Source organism: Emiliania huxleyi, assembly GCF_000372725.1.
Source record: "Emiliania huxleyi CCMP1516 unplaced genomic scaffold EMIHUscaffold_4, whole genome shotgun sequence".
Lineage (NCBI taxonomy): Eukaryota > Haptophyta > Isochrysidales > Noelaerhabdaceae > Emiliania > Emiliania huxleyi.
Genome location: NW_005198966.1, coordinates 2137099 through 2152529, shown reverse-complemented (window position 1 = coordinate 2152529; position 15431 = coordinate 2137099). Strand labels below are relative to the sequence as shown.

The 15431-nt window shown below is 63.7% G+C and overlaps 5 protein-coding genes across 5 annotated transcripts; 2 read left to right on the top strand and 3 right to left on the bottom strand.

The window, feature by feature from the left end:
- Positions 1-3920: 3920 nt before the first annotated feature.
- EMIHUDRAFT_196768 (mitochondrial carrier protein) lies at positions 3921-5342 on the top strand (the record flags this gene model as incomplete). The annotated part of the gene is made up of 3 exons (XM_005770847.1): positions 3921-4028; positions 4247-5017; positions 5091-5342. The coding sequence occupies 3 exons, from the start codon at positions 3921-3923 to the stop codon at positions 5340-5342; spliced, it is 1131 nt and encodes a 376-aa protein (XP_005770904.1).
- An 89-nt stretch (positions 5343-5431) lies between these two features.
- Positions 5432-6215, bottom strand: EMIHUDRAFT_432438 (4-coumarate:CoA ligase). Its single transcript, XM_005770846.1, has one exon. It carries the CDS (start codon positions 6153-6155, stop codon positions 5604-5606), a length of 552 nt encoding a protein of 183 aa, XP_005770903.1. The 5' UTR covers positions 6156-6215; the 3' UTR covers positions 5432-5603.
- A 131-nt stretch (positions 6216-6346) lies between these two features.
- EMIHUDRAFT_432437 (4-coumarate--CoA ligase) lies at positions 6347-7595 on the bottom strand. Its single transcript, XM_005770845.1, has 2 exons — positions 6615-7595; positions 6347-6537 (listed from the first exon to the last, which is right to left on the bottom strand). The coding sequence occupies exons 1-2, from the start codon at positions 7546-7548 to the stop codon at positions 6362-6364; spliced, it is 1110 nt and encodes a 369-aa protein (XP_005770902.1). The 5' UTR covers positions 7549-7595; the 3' UTR covers positions 6347-6361.
- An 82-nt stretch (positions 7596-7677) lies between these two features.
- Positions 7678-9648, top strand: EMIHUDRAFT_196766 (hypothetical protein; the record flags this gene model as incomplete). The annotated part of the gene is made up of 4 exons (XM_005770844.1): positions 7678-7754; positions 7858-7888; positions 8184-8301; positions 8594-9648. The coding sequence occupies 4 exons, from the start codon at positions 7678-7680 to the stop codon at positions 9646-9648; spliced, it is 1281 nt and encodes a 426-aa protein (XP_005770901.1).
- A 762-nt stretch (positions 9649-10410) lies between these two features.
- Positions 10411-13252, bottom strand: EMIHUDRAFT_196765 (hypothetical protein; the record flags this gene model as incomplete). The annotated part of the gene is made up of 7 exons (XM_005770843.1): positions 10411-10521; positions 10606-11491; positions 11560-11735; positions 11799-11867; positions 11939-12211; positions 12276-12478; positions 12553-13252. 7 exons carry the CDS (start codon positions 13250-13252, stop codon positions 10411-10413), a joined length of 2418 nt encoding a protein of 805 aa, XP_005770900.1.
- Positions 13253-15431: the final 2179 nt, after the last annotated feature.

Below are 15431 nucleotides of genomic sequence, written 5' to 3'. Positions count from 1 at the left end.
GGTTTTTGTGAGGGTGTTTTGAATGGATCCCCCCCCCCCCCCCCGCTCGCGCACCAGGTGAAGTGGTAGGGGAAGAGCGCCGCCGACTTGAGCGTGTACCAGCCCAGCTCCTGCGAGAAGGTCTCGCGGTCCTTGGCCGTCGGCTTCATCTTGATCCCCACCTCTGCCGCCTTGGCCCAGTGCCGGAGGCACTCTGCCTGCTGCGGCAGCTGCGCGCGGTTCGCGGTGAGCCCGAGCTCGTCGAACAGCTTGGCGCGGTTCTGGAAGAAGTGCGAGCGGAAGTTGCCCGTCCGCCCCACGTCCGCCTTCTCCTTGAGGATGTCCCACATGAGCGCGCGCCCTGCCTGGCCGCTCAGCTCGGGCGTCCTGGCCTTCTTCGTCTTGCTGTCCACGGTGAGCGCGTACTTCCACTTGGCGCCGAGCAAGGTCCTGAGCGTCGAGTTCGCCGTCTCCACCGCCCTCTTCTTGTCGGCGCCGAAGCCCCCCTCCGCCTCCATAATGTCGCGCACGGGCTTGTCGATCGCACCGATCTCCGACTCGGGCATCCGCATCACGGCGCCATGCAAGACGCAGAACACCATCCTCGGGAGGAGCTCGGGGTGCTGCACCAAGGCCTTCGGGCCGAGGGGTCGCGAATTGAAGTCGCGCTCGATAGGCACGCGCAGCAGCGTCTCCTCGACGAAGCGGTGGTCCGCGAATGAGTCGGTGCCGATCGCGTTGGCCGGGTCGTACCGCGCGCCGTCCACCGCCGGCTGGAACGAGTCCTCGTTGTAGATCCGCTGCACGAGCGGGTCGGCGTAGACGGTGGACGGCTGCACCCAAACGTCGCCTCGTGCCCCGTCGTGGACATGGTCGCGACGACGGGCGGTTGGAGCAGCATCGTCTGCAGCTCGGGCTGCCGGTGGTGCTGCTGCGCAAAGGCGAGCTGGCCGAGGAAGGCGGGGTCGCCGGGGCGTTGCAGCGCAGCAAACTCGCGCGGCGTCATGCCGGAGGGGACCTTGCGCAGCGCCAGGAGGCGGTAGCCGTTGCCCCTGGGGATGAGGTTGAGGATATTGTTGCACTCCTCGCCGATGCCGACGCCCGCCGTCGCAAGCGCGCTCGCGCCGTCCATCGGGAAGAGGAACTGGAACGTGAGCTTCCCCTTCTCGACGAGGACCTCGCGCAGTGGCAGGTCGGCGTCACCCTCCTGCGGCCGCAGTTTCTTGCCTCGGAAGTCGGTCCCGCCGACGCCCTTGCTCGCCAGGGGGAGCCGGTTCATGGTGACGCGGCCTGACGCAGCGCGGCGGATCAGGTCGGGCGGCAGGTTTGAGACGAAGTCCATCTCCTGCTCCTTGCCCGAGAGGTCGAGCGCCTGCTGCACCTGCGGCTTGAAGTGCCGGCCGAGGTTGCCCGCGTTGTCCTTGCCCTCAAAGCAGGCCGACGGCAGGACAAAGTCGACCGCCGCCCTGCCCCACTCGCGCTCAGTCACGCCCACGCATTTCAACTCGGTGAAACTGGTGGTCCAGGATTTGCCGTTGTGGGTGGCGGCGTCGTACGAGTACTTGACCCCGATCCCCTGCTGCAGCGAGCCGGGGAGGATGACCTCGTTGCGCAGGCGCACAATGGTGAGGGTCTGCAGCGTATCGACCATCGCCTTTACGCCGTAGCCCTCCCCCTGGTCCGCCTCGTCGTCCACCTCGTGGGGGATCTCCTGACGACGAGTGTCCGCGTCGTCGTCGTCGTCCTCGTCGTCCGAGTTCGCCTCGACGGGCGCGGCCTCGTCGCCCGACTCCTGCGGCGGCTGAAAGGTGCCGTCCTTGAGGCCCTGCAGCAACTCCGCCTTCTCCTCTGCGAGCTCGGCCTTGCGCCTCCTGAACTCCTCGACCTGCGCCTCGCGCTGCTCGTCCAGCGGCGCGTCGGAGAGCTGCACGGACGTACAGGCGCACAGCAGCAGCGTGCCCTTGATGTGGAGAAGCTGGTCGGCCTTAGCCGCCGTCTGCGTCGAGTGGCCGCACCCCACGCCCTGGCCGAGTACCGGCCGGAGGATGTCCACCCCGCGCTGCGTCACGCCGCCAATCGCGCTCATCCGCACCCACTGGGTCGGGGTCGGCTTACGCTCCCGGCAGCTATACGCCATCAGCGCCTTCTTGAGCCCCGGGTCCGTCGCGAGGATCGTGATGGCGTCGGACGTGTAGGTGCGGTGCTCGATCAGCTGGCCCTGCTTCGGGCAAACGCAGCTCGAGAGGATGTCGCGGAGGAGGAACGTGTTCTCCCTCCTAGTGCCGCCGGCGTACTCAATCTCCTTGAGAAAGTGCGGCCGGCACTTTGCGCGCACGGCCCGCTGTCTCGACGCGGAGAGCTGGCTGTACGCGCCGACGCCAGGGCCGCGGGCGCCGTCGCGCCGCATGACGCCCGACATCACGTTTATCATCGACTTGGCGGCGGCGAGCTCAGTGGACAGCGCCGAGATGATGCGCTCGTAGTGCTGCACGAGTAAGAGGACGTCGCCCGTGTACATCATGTGCCCGCCGTAGCCCAGCTTCGCGAGGACCAGGTTGTTGAGCGGCCTCTCCTCCACGCGAGCGGCGGCGGGGCTGGCGCCGGCACCTGCCTTCGGGCGCACCGGCCGCCCGTGGATCCCGAAGCGCTCAGCGTACGCGTGGGCGTGCGCGATCTCCTCCGGGTCGAGCGAGAAGCTCAGCTTCTTGGTCTCGCCCGCCGCCGCAGCCGCCGCCGGCTGTGTTGGGCATGCCTGCCAGTTGGTCGGCCGAACGCCATCGACGGCGATGTACTGGCCGCTCTCGAACTTGACGGTCGCGGTATACCGCTGGAAGGTGGCGGGCAGAGAGCCGAGCGGAGCGCGTGTCGGGACGTGCGCCGTAGCGTGCAGCGACCCGCGCTCCACGGTGTGCAGCACAATAGGCGTAGGCTCGGCCGACGGGTGCGTGCGCTTGCGCGCGCTCTGCTGCTGCGGTTGAAGGGGCGTCGCCAGCACCGGCGACCGGGGAGGGAGCCCGGGTGATCCGAATGCGCCCGGGGGGAAATACCCGGGTCTGGGCGCCGCCATGCCCCTGCAGAGCAGAGCAAGGGGAGGGGAGTTGACACTGGGAGGCGCCAGTAGGCTACTGGCTGTTCCCGCTCGGAGAGGCCGCTCCAACGTGCGCCCGTGTTTGGGGGGGGGGGGAGGGAGGCGCACCGAAAAAATCCGGCATCGCGAGCCTCAGGAGCGCCAGCATGGCGGCGGCAAACGTGCGCGCTGCGCGTGCGTCGTGCGAGCCAAACGTTCTCTGCTGAAGGACCAGGAGAGAAATCCAGATCTCACGCCGCTTTTGATCAAGCAAAATCTAGCAGCTAACTCCGCTAACTTGAGGGGAAAACCTGAGCGAGAAAACCGGGGGGGAGGATTAGTGCGTCTGCCCGGTGCCGAACCTGTCGGGTCGGACCTTAAGACAGCATTGTAGATCCCTGGGCGAGGGTGGTGGCGTCCCCGTCGGGAGGGGCTGTCTGGGGGGCGCCCTCCCACCGTCACCTCACCAGCGTCCCGGTGAGTACGGCGATCAGAGCTCCCCCGTTCGTCAGACTTCCCCGTTGGAGGTAGGCCGCTCGTCTAGCCAATCAGCCTTAAGTGTGGCTGTGCCTCTCGGTAGCGTGCACGGTGCGCTGTGGGGTCGCCGGCCCGGTGTGGATGACGTTCTCCCACATAATACCTCCCTCTCGAAGAGAGAGAGAAAGAAAAGAAAATAATCAACGCAAGGGAGGGAGGTCGCCGGCCTGTGTGAGATGACGTTCTCCCCCATACCTAAATCTCGAAGAGTCAGAGAAAGAAAAGAAAATAATCAATCAGATGCAGAAATGGAAAAAGAAAGAAAGAATGAGACCACCCAACCCAAGAGAGGGAAAAAGGAAGGAAGGAACAAAACAGACAACCCAAACGAGGGAGGATGGGGGAGGAGGACAGGGATGGCAGGACGAGAATCGACGAGAAGCCGGAATTCAAATTCTTCAAGCCGACCTTCTTCAAGCCGTCTGCTGTGCCTTTTGTGGTGCAAGTCCGCGCCAGTCTGCTGTGAGAGGGACTTGGGTTGCAGAATTCTTCCGCAGGGGTCACACCCGACGACCTCGGGAACTAGCCGGGGCAGTCGGAGAAGGGGCAACTCCGTGCACTGACGGTCGGCCGTCAGAAAACACGCCTCCGTGGCTCGGGTTACACCAATACTCGCTACCCAACGCGGCCAAAGAAAATCCACCCCGCGAACCTCGCGACAAGCATCTTCCGACCGAGAGCTGGGCGCTGCCGGGGCGCGTTCAGTCAAAGCCGGAGGCACCCGGGACGTGTGCTGTCGCTGTCGCACTGTCACAGACGATGCTCAGCGTCGCTCTCGTCCTCGGGATTGCAATCTGTGCACCACCTCCAACAGTGGTCAATCTTGCCGCTGCTGGCGCCGCTGGCGCCGCTGGCGCCCTGGCCGTGTATCCCTTTGACAGCATCAAAACACGGCTGCAGAGCGAGACAGCGCAGAAAAGCTACGGTGGAAGTGGAGTCCGCGCCGCCCTCTCGCTGGTACGCAGTGAGGGCTTGCTCTCTCTGTACAGTGGCCTCGGCGTTCAGCTTACGGGCGTCGTACCCGAGAAATCTATCAAGCTGTTTGTGCACGACCAGAGTGCTCCGCTCCTCGGCGAGGCACTCTCCGGCGCGTTGGCGGGGCTGTGCCAGGTGGTTGCCACCAATCCGCTGGAGATCGTGAAGGTGCGGCTCCAGCTCTCCTCAAATCCGGACAGCCCGCTTGGCGTGCTGCAGCGGCTCGGGGCGGCCTCGAATCCGCTAGTGCTCTACACCGGCGCTGCAGCGTGCGCAGCTCGCGACTCGCTCTTCAGCGCGATCCTCTTCCCCGTCTACGCCAGCGCGAGGACGATGCTGGCGGAGGGCGACATGCACATGACTGGCGCACTGCTCTCGCTGACGGCGGGCATGCTCGCCGCGGCGCCCGCTGCGTACCTCACCACGCCCGCAGACGTGGTCAAGACGCGGCTGCAGGAGGTGCGTGGCGAGAGGCGGCTTGGAGATGGTAGGCAGCTAGACAGGCGGACCAATGGCAAGCCGTTTCCGTTAGGAGCGCGAGGAGCCGGCGGAGCTGAGAGACGGCGCTGCGGCGGTCGTCGGTGCGAACGGGGCGACGCGCGGCCTGGCGAGCGGCGGGGTGGGTCCGCTTGCCGCCGGCCGCCGTGTCCTGTCCGAGGGCGGGGTCGCGGGGCTCTTCGCGGGAGGGCCGGAGCGTGTGCTGCGCTCCGCGCCCCAGTTCGGCATCACGCTTGCGCTGTACGAGGGGCTGAAGGCGGGATGCGAGGCGCGCGGGTGGCTCTAGCGCGCGTAGCCGTATGCATGTGCAACATGTACATGTGCATGTGTAGGACCCCCGCGTGGCGTGGGCGCGCCGAATCGGCGTTTTATACTAAAAACGGGCTTTTCACACACAGTCTCTATCGCTTGTAGAGCCGACGCGACTTGGACTACGCGAGACGCGCTGTGTGGTGGGACAGATCAACCCACAACCGCCCCCGGCCGGACATCCATGAGGCGGGTGCGCCCCTGAGCTGTGCGGTGTGTGTACAGTACATGCGTGTCATCACTCCTGCGGGTCGAACTCGCCCGCCTTGTTTCTCTGCACGAGGACTCTCCTTAGGATCTTGCCCGCCGCCGACTTTGGGATGGCGTCGGGGGCGACCATCTGCACGACGCCGCCGCGGAGCTTCTTGTGCGGCGCGACCCGCTCGGCGACCCAGGCGGCGATGGAGTCGGCGTCGAAGTCCGCCCCTGGCGCGAGGGTGACGAAGGCGCGCGGCACCTCGCCGGCCGTGTCGGAAGGCACCGGGATCACCGCCGAGTCAACGATTTGCGGGTGCGAGAGCAGCAGCGCCTCGAGCTCGGCGGGCGGCACCTGGAAGCCCTTGTACTTGATCAGCTCCTTGAGCCGGTCCGTGAAGTAGAGGTAGCCGTCCTCGTCGGCGTAGCCGATGTCGCCCGTCCGGAACCAGCCGTCCGCGTCAAAGGCGTGCGCGTTCGCCTCCGGGTTGTTGAGGTAGCCCGCCATGACGTTTGGCCCCGTGCACACCACCTCGCCCTCCTCGCCGCGCGGCAGCAGCTCTCCGCTCTCGGGGTCGACGATCTTGTACAGCATCGAGGCGACCGCGACGCCGCTCGAGCCCGGCCGGTTGTCGCCGTCTGGGTTGACGCTGCCGATCGGCGCGAGCTCGCTCATCCCCCACGCCTGCTTGACGACCACGCCGAGTGACATCCTCACCCGCACGGCAACAACAATGCCAAGGCTCCATCAGGATCATCATAACCCACCGGAGGTCGCACCTGGAGGTCGTACCACAGTTCTCACCCTACACCCCGTGCCTGCTTGACGGCCACGCCGAGCCGCGCGGCGCACTCGTTGCCAACCTCGCGCGCGAGCGGCGCGGCGCCCGATACGATGGTCTTGAGTGAGCTCAGGTCGTACGAGTCGACGAGCGGGTGCTTCGCCAGGCCGAGGATGATCGGCGGCACGAGCTGCGCCTAGGGGACACGTCCACGGCGCGTCGGCGGCCGCGGCCCGGTGACTGTTCTGCGGCAGGCGGCAGGCGAGAGGGAGCCCTGGTGCAGCGCCGCTCCTGCACGAGGGAGAGGAAGCGCTCGAGGTCGAAGGCGGGCATCGTCACGCACGTGCAGTCGTAGTAGAGCGATATGTTGAGCGACGCCGTGAAGCCGTAGATGTGGAAGAAGGGCAGCGGGCTCACGAGCGTCTCGCCGCCCCGGCTCCAGAAGCGGCCGTCCACGAACTCGAACTGGAGGACGTTGGCGATGAGGTTGCGGTGCGTGAGCATCGTCCCTTTCGGCATCCCGGTGGTACCGCTCGAGTACGGCAGCACCGCCAGCTGGTCGTCCTCCACCGCGCCGAGCAAAGGCGCCGCGGCGCCCGTGCCCTTCAGCGCATCGAGCGGTGTCGCGCCGGCGGGCGCGTCGGCTCCGAGGACGAGGACCGAGATGGCGTCGGCCCGCCCCGACGCGCGGACAGCCTCGAGCGCCTTCTCCAGGCAGCAGGGGTGCGCCATGACTACCGTCGCCTCGCAGTCCTCGAGCTGCCTCCCGATCTCAGTCGCTGAGTAGAGCGGGTTTGCCGGCGAGAGCACGCCGTTCAGCTTCAGCACGGCGTGCACGGCCGTGAAGTAGTCCGCGTGATTCGGCGAGATGAGCAGCGCCCTGTCGCCCGGACCGAAGCCGAGCACGGAGCGCAGCTCGTGCGCCACGCTCCCCACGTCGGCGAGCAGGTCCGCAAAGGTCCTCACGTCCGCCGGCCCCTCCGGGTTGTCCACAACCACAGCAGGCTTGTCGCCATTCTTGGCGAAGCCCGAGCAGATGAAGTCCGAAAAGTTTGGGAGGGAGCCTGGCGCAGGAAGCTGCAGCGGCGGCGCCGGCGAGGCCACAACGAGCCGGTGGTCCTGGCCGAGGACAGGCGCGGCGGCGGAAAAGTGGCGCGCGCCGCTGCGGTGCAAGCGAGATGAGGTGCGCCGCAGCGCGCGGCGCATTTATCAAGCGTCGTTCGGGTTCGGCAAGGAAGGGTGGCAAGGCTTGAGCCACAGCCTGCGCGGCTCTGGGCGCACGTGTCTTCTTACTTTTTTCGTTCCCGTAGGAGGACTCTGCTGACTGGGTTTGCGATGAGAAGCGGCCCGATGGGTTTCTCGGAGGTTAACTATTTTTTCAGGGTTTGCGATGAGAAGCGATTTTTGGATCCGTGAGCGTCGGGCTGGTGGTTCGACACCGGGTTTGAAACTCTCTGTTTGTGTACATGTATCTGTTTGTTATGTTGTCAGGCAAATTTACATGTTATCCCACAGGCCGCGCACCGAAGCAAAAATCTCCGGGCATGTTAGTAAGAGCTACAGACACTGAAAATGTTACCGCGCCGTCCTTGCTCCTCCCTGCCGTGCCGCTCCTTCCTCTGTGCCGCGCCGCCCTTGCCGTTTAGCCCCCCCCCCCCCCTGCCGTCCGTTACCGCCGTGCCGCCGTACCGCCGATCCTCTCAACAGTGCCACGCCCCGTGCCGTTTGTCCCGCCGTCCGATGCCCTGGCCTGCCGTCTGTTGCCGCCGCGCCGCCTTACCGCCGACCCTTGCCGTGCCGCGCCGCCTTTACACACACACCTTACTTTCTGCACGACCGAGTTTGCGCTGATGAGCGAACCGAGCCGCCGGGTGCCCCGCAGCGGCCTCGCTGGGCCAGAAGAACCGGTCCGCGAGTGCTCCGCAGCAACCTCGCTGAGCCAGAACGTCGGCTCGCGAGGTGGGGTGCTAGTCTGGGACCCATACGTGGCAGTTCCCTTGCTCCAAGCGCTTGCGCTTCGGCGGTAGTGATCTGATCACCCGAATACCACGTTCGGATCGCTCCTCATCGCAAACCCTGTCAGCAGTTCACCCTCGGGTATGTTCGTAAGAGCTACATACACTGAAAATCATGTGAGCTATGTGTGCTGATTTCCAAGAGATACTTAACCAAACCTGCACCTATCCCCCCCCCACGGCACTGACCGAAACGATTTGCGTCCGCGAAACCGTCCCCATGGCGAGGAGTGTAGCGGCACGCGCGCGGCCCGCGCTTCCGCACAAGATCAACGACCACGGCTCCGCCAACAACGACTTCTGGGTCGTGCTCAAGGACGCCATCCACAACTCCTCGCGCGCCCGCGTCGAGTGCCAGCGTGCCCTTGCCGCCTCGCTTGTTGCGGCCGACTCCGCCTTTGCACCACACGGCCCGGAGGCGCAGCACAAGGCGCGCGGCTTCCTCTCGGCCAACGGCCACGTTTTACACCGGATGCAGCGCTTTGCAGAGCAACTCGAGGCCAAGGCCCGGGCTGCCGAGATGGCCCACGCTGCAGATGTGTCTCAGCTGCGCGAGCGCCTGCACATCGCGCTTAGCGCGGCGGCAGAGCAGAGCGACAACACAATCTCGGCGCTGATGGCTGATCACGAGACGCACGTGGCGCGCGCCGCTGACGTCCAGCACGCCCTTCAGCAGCGGCTCGAGGCGGAGCGCGCCCGGCTGACGGGCGAGAACGACTCGATGCATTCCGAGCTCGAGGCAGCCAAGCGCGCAGTTGCAGCCCTCGAGGCGAAGGTGCAGGAGACGGCCGAGCAGGCGGCGGCTGAGCATGCGGCAGACCGAGCAGAGCTGCTCGAGCTCCGCGAGAGCAACGAGCAGCTCCGCGAAGACGCCTGCCAGCGGGGAGCGCATTCCGAGCGGTCGCGGCTGGAGCTGCATGGGCAGGTGGAACGGCTGACTCGCGAGAAGCGTGCGCTCGAGATCGAGTTCGAGGAGCAGGTCGCTCATCTCCAGCGGATGCGTGAGGACGAGGTGCGCGATCTCCAGGCCCAGCGCGACCGTAGCATCACGGAGCACCAGCGCAGCGTCCAGGAGCTCAATCGGCAGCTAGAGGCAAGCCTCGACGACCGCAGCGCCGACGCGGCCCACTACGAGGCCAAGATTGAGAGGCTGCAAGCTCTCAACGTGGCCGCGCTGAAGGCGGGCTCGGCGCGAGGCCGACAGCTGCTGTACGCGGAGAGCATGCGTGCAGCGTGTTTGCTCCCCTGCTCTGCTTGTCAAGGCACGGCTCACCCAGCGTCGGCCCTATAGGCGCTCGCCGGATCTGTTCGCCTCGTCGACCTTGTCGTGGCGTGGTGGAGAGTGGAATCACTCCCCCTCGAGATCGGCAATTGCTTCGCCCTCGAAGGCAAGGCCACGATCCGCGGGATCACCCTCCTCAAAGGGGAAGGGTTGGGACCCCTCCACATCTTTTGGCTCGGGCTCTCGGCGCCGACAATCCCCCTCTTCGGCTTTCGACTCCTCCACCCCCACCCCCCGCACGTCCCCGCGCACTACTCCGCCCGCACGGCGCCCACCGGCAGCTCCGGGTGCACCATCTCGTGCCGCTCATCGCAGCGTCACGTCGCCGCACGAGAAGCACGTTTCGCCGACAGCTGACCCCGCCGCTCGTTTCCGCAAGCTGCGAGTCGACACCGAGCGTCCCGAAGCTGCTGTTGCTGAGAAGAAGGACAGCGCCGCTGCTTGAGTGCATTCAGGGGTGGATCGCCTACTAGACTGACGCCGTCACACTTCTCTGAGAGCGCGCGCGTGGAGAAGCGATTAAGCGAGAGCGCTGAGAAGCGCGCGCAAAAACACACAATGCATCTCTGGTTGGCTTTGCATGAACAACCCCGATATGTGTTCCCCACGCGATTCGTGTTCCCCACGACGATTCGCCCCCACCGCCCCTGACCCGTCCAACAGAGAGAACCTCAGAGTGTGACTTTTCGGAATACGATTTTGGAAGTGTGAAAATCGGTTCGGAGATACGCGGAGCTGAGGTATCATCGTCACATCGCTTTTCCGAACAGTTCAAATCCACCTCACGCTGCCGCGAGTCGCTTCCCCTTCGTAGGTCGAGGCGCGAATATTGGTCTCGATGGGCGACACGTCGGTGAGCTGCGAGACGCGCACAGCGATGGTCTGTGGGGCGGGGTTTCGAGGGCGAGCGTGAGAAGTCGGAAGAGGGAAAGGAGAAGTGCAATGAGGGGAGGTTGGAGCGGCCACCTCAAGCGTCACGTCTCGCCCCCCAACCACAAACTGCCCGGCGCTTTGGATTCGGACAGCCTCGCGCAGGCGCAAGACCGATATGAAGAAGAGGAAGGTGAAGAACCCGAGTAAGGCCACGATGATCGGAAGGAAGGCGAGCGGCTCCTCCGCCGGTGATGCTGGTTCGGAGCAGTCCGGCCCAGCGTAGCCCTCGTCGCACTCGCAGATAGCGGTCAGCCCAGCTTCGGCAACGCCACTAGCATCGCACGAGCCAAACCCACTGCACGGCAGCCCAGCATACTCGGAAGGTTCCGTCCCCACCAGTTCGAGTCCCGGGCACGCGAGCGCGCATGCCACGCCGTAAAAACCCGCACTGCAGCCTCCCGAATCGAGCACGCCGGGCTGCGACGTTGCGCTGCAGGCTGGAGCGGCAGCCATGCTGCCTGTGATGTTGAGCTTCCAGTCAAAGGCTGCCCATACCACGAGCGCACAGATTGCGAGGAATGTCAATGCTGTGTGGACCGCGGTGATGAAGACAAGCACCTTCTTCTCGCCCCTGTTGATCGCCGCACGCAGCTCATACAAAGCAAAGTGGTCGAAGGCCTCGCACGCGCGCTGACCTCGCATGCGCGCTTGCTCGCCGTCGCCGCCACCGACGCCGACGCTGCCACTCTTTCCCTTGAGCACAGCGTGCGGGTCAACTGCGGCCTGGAGCTGCGCTGGCGGCAACAACACTTTACCCGTCACCGGGTCGACTGCGGCTAGGCCCTTTCGATGGCGCGCGAGGCCGGCTTGCACCTCGTCGAGGAATTTCTTATCATCCTTGGCGGCCGCTGGGTACAGAAATAGCAGAATGGGGACGGCGAGCAGTCCCGTAGCGGCGGGGATGATCGAAAAGCATAGCCTGCGGCGCACGGGAGGTCTGTAGCGTGGGTGGATGGAGCGAGGGAACCAGGCCGTCCACGGTGCGACCTCAGCAGCCACACAACGGACGCCGGCTGCGGATGCTGGTTGGCGACATAGCCGAGGGACGACATGAGCATCAAAGGCACTACTTGACCGGGGATCTGCGGCAGCTTCTCCCCGAAGAAGTCAATGTAGACGCCAAACTCGCCCTCGCGCCTCTCGCCCGTGATCAGCTGGTCGTGCTACAAGTAGAGGGAGCCGTGAGACGAGAGTTGGTGGAGGTAGACAGGTAGACCGACGGTAACCTCGTACACGTCGGCCAAGATCGTTCGAATGAGGAACTCAGAGCCCCCGCCGCCGATGCCCCAGAGCACCTGAGCAAGTTGCGTGGCGCTTGCGTGAACGCGTTGCCAGTGGACCAGGCCGGGAGGGCAGTGGAGCGCACAGCGAAGATGGCACCCGCCACTATTGAATGGTGAGTCACAAAGATCTTCAACGCGATACTAACGACTTGGACTACGTTCCAGACGAGGTAGGCCATGTACTTCCCCTTCCAATGGGTAAGCTTGAGCCACAGAGGGATCGAAAGCAGCTGGAAGAGCAGCAAGCCGCCACCAAGGAGCGTAAACACGGTGTCTTCATCCATACCATCCACAACTGGGGTGCCGTCACGCTCGTATTCCGGATCAATCACGTAAGACACCACGAATGGCAGGACCTAAACTCCTCCCGGGTCAGGGTTAGGATTAGGGTTACTGTCCTCCACACTCCCGTCCCCGCACCGTGAATTGCGTTTCCATGCCGACTGATTCGATCAGGCGGTTCAAGAGCAGCGCGCGAAACACCGGATTGCGCAAGCAGTTCAGCATCGATGGCACGGGCGGCGGATTGCCGTGCTCCGGCGCTCTTTCCTCCATGGTGCAAGCGACTCCCCAAGCGCCGCCTCCAAAGATTGCGCACGCTATTGATGCAAATACGAGCAGGCCTGTGTCTGTCGGGTGGAAGGCAGGAAGGGTGAGCATCTCCGCACGCTGAGTGATGGTGTGCAAATATGGGCACCTGAGTCCTTGTTCACCAGCATAGGGGCAACAATGGCCAACAGAATGCCAATCACAGTCGCTGCAAAATAGGTCGCCATGAGGTTGGACCTGTCGCGATGGCCCGGAGTGAGCTCAGCCCCAAGCGCCTCGTACGGGATGAGCGTGAGACCCAGTGAGCAGAAGTAGAGAACGTAGAGGACCAGAAAGTAGTGAGGAGCCGGCCCAGAAATTGGGGCGGCGGAGTCGCAGATGTGCGGAGTCCGGACTCCGCACTCGCTGCCAAAAAACAGGCACGGCGACCAGAGCAGTAGGTAAAGGCAGCAGAGCAGTAGCGATCCGACTGCTATGAATGGCCTGCGCCGCATCGGCTTGCCGCGTATCGTGCAACGACTCGAGTCGCTCAGGTAACCAATCAGCGGGTCGGTAAGCGCGTCGAGAGACACCGCCAGCGCGACGACAAAGGCGATCCACCAAAGAGGTACGCCGAGCCAATCTGCGGAGGGGCTGAGGGGCTGAGGGGCTGAAATTGCGGTGTTCGAGGGTGTTGCGCAGTGGCCTGCATAGAATTTCTTCATCTGAGTCGTCCGCAGGTAACGGATCATGTAGTACCCGAGGCCTGGCATCGCGTATAGCAGCTTCTTGCGCAGTGGTAGGATGAAGTTGCCTGATCCGCTGGGCTGCTCGACGCAGTTGCTGAACTGGGCTTTGTGCTGCCGCATTGCCTCGAAGCTCTCGCTCCTCTCCGCAGCAGTGTTGCCGGTGTTTGAGAATGAGGAGCCAGACGAGCCAGACGAGGCGGAACCCGCGGAGCCGGAACTCGCGGCTGAGGCCGAGGACCGTCCTGAGGTATTCATCGGAGAGCGCACGTCGCGGTTTGGCGTTTTACGCGAAAAAGCGCCGAGGAGGGCCGATGCAGGAATCGAGTGTGTCCAGGGCGAGCACTCGGCCGCCGGCACTTGAGCACTGGATAGGGTCGATTCCGCGTGGTACGGGACCCCTCGATCGTCTCGCCCTCCCTCACTGGTGTGTTCATTGGGGGGGGTCATAACAAACACGGTAAAGGATCGAGGTGGGTGCACGCACGCTGGTCGCTGCAGAAAGAAGCAGTGTCGTCCCCCCTCTCTCTCCATCATCTCGCCAGGAGACGTCGGCGGTGGTGGCGGTGTGACCGATCGAGCTACAAGAGGAGCTTGTTCAGCAGGATCCGGGATAGTCTGGCCTGAGGGAGAGTGTAGATAGAGCGCTGTAGCGTCATGACCAGCCTCCCATGCGTCGCCGGTGCCGCATTCGTCGCTGTGCTTCTTTAGCAGTGACTCGCGCCAGCGCGTGCGGGAGCTCCTGGCTGAGCGTTGAGTCCAGGCGAGTTGCGCTGGCCACGATCGCTGCGCCAAGCCGAGCTGACGCGCCGAGGCGCCGGCCAGTCGCAGCCGTGAGGCATACCACAGCAGCAGAGGCACCTGCCACCCATTGGGCGGGCAGACAGAAGGCCAGGGCAGCACTGGCAAGTGCAACGCGCCTCATGTCGGAGAGCGACCGTGCCTCGTTCGCCCCTTATGATGTAGAGTTTGTTGTAGAGATTTCACGTTGTAGAGCGCCTCTACATCGCTCTACAGGCGACTCACATCGTCACGCGCCGGATGTAGAGCTCTACAGCCGCTCTTCTACAGCGCTCCAGAGCGCTCTACAGCTCTACAGCTCTCCAGAGCGCTCTACATCTCTACAGCTCTACAGCGCTCTACACTCTACATCCTCTACACCCTCCCTCAGAGTCTGGCGCACTACCTCACTGGGCCTGAGACCGCCGGGACGCCTCCCCTCACACCGTCTCGGATTTATGTATCGAACCACTCCGGGATGGGCAAGCCCATCGTTCTCTCACTGAGAGTTGTGCCTCTTCTATCACCTGTGAGAGACAGTGGAGAGTGGTGCGGTGCGCTCACATCTTGACCGGAGCGGGCGGGGAGGCCGGGCGAAGACGCAGACAAAGCAACTTCAGGACGTACTACACACGCACAAAGCACGTAACACACTCAGCGCTAGTTCAACCGACAACCCGTCCCGGGTGTGTTATTTTGGGGTATGTTTGTTTTAGGTTCGTTGATAGCAGATCATGTTAGGTTGTTGTTGGTAAGGCAAGACACAGAGCTCACACAAAATCACAGTGATTATCGCATAACCCCCAAGCTTCACCGAGATCGTTCAAAGGAACGCTGTCAAACTCGTGACGCTGTTCACGCTTCATTCATAGATAAAGTAAGTAAGTCAAGCGGAGCAGCTGAGTAGAGACAGCGCTTATCCTTTTGTGTTCACAACCCTTTCAGATTAAGTAACAAAAAACAATTTCGGCCGCCGTCGGATGCAGTTGGATTCCGAGGGTATCCCATCACTTGAGCACTTGAGCACTGGATAGGGTCGATTCCGCATGGTACGGGACCCCTCGATATCCCCATCACAAGTTCGGCTGCCATTCTCGAGGTACGAGGACATAAAAAGCCTTGAAGTTTTGCCGTTTGTCGTGACCGCTCCCTTGTAGTTGTTGAGGGCTTTAGAGAAACCCATGCCTCGCGCGAGGAGGCCGGACCCCCAGAACCCCTTTGAGGCCGGTCGCGTCCGGTGCCTTGAAGTTTATTTCCGCGGGTGTTCCTGTGTTTTTTTTCGAGAGTCGTGATTTCTTGTGTTAGTGCCCAGAGAAAGAAAGAGAGAAAACAGACAACCCAAAGGAGGGATGGGAGGACGGCACGCCGCCACCACACAGGGATTTCACGGGAAGGAAGGTGTGTTGCTAGCCGTCGCCCACCCTCTTGGCCGTCTGCCTCTTCCTATCTCTCTTCGCAGTCCCTCGCCGATTCTGTGTTAGTGCCAGTGAGCTGATTGATTGATAGAAAGGCGAAGAACAGC

Coding starts and splice junctions, on each gene's coding strand:
- EMIHUDRAFT_432438 (XM_005770846.1), bottom strand. CDS start 6,155: ATGCTGTACAAGATCGTCGACCCCGAGAGCGGAGAGCTGCTGCCGCGC.
- EMIHUDRAFT_432437 (XM_005770845.1), bottom strand. CDS start 7,548: ATGCGCCGCGCGCTGCGGCGCACCTCATCTCGCTTGCACCGCAGCGGC. Junction 6,538..6,614: donor GGAGCGGCGCTGCACCAGGG/CTCCCTCTCGCC, acceptor GTGTCCCCTAGG/CGCAGCTCGTGCCGCCGATC.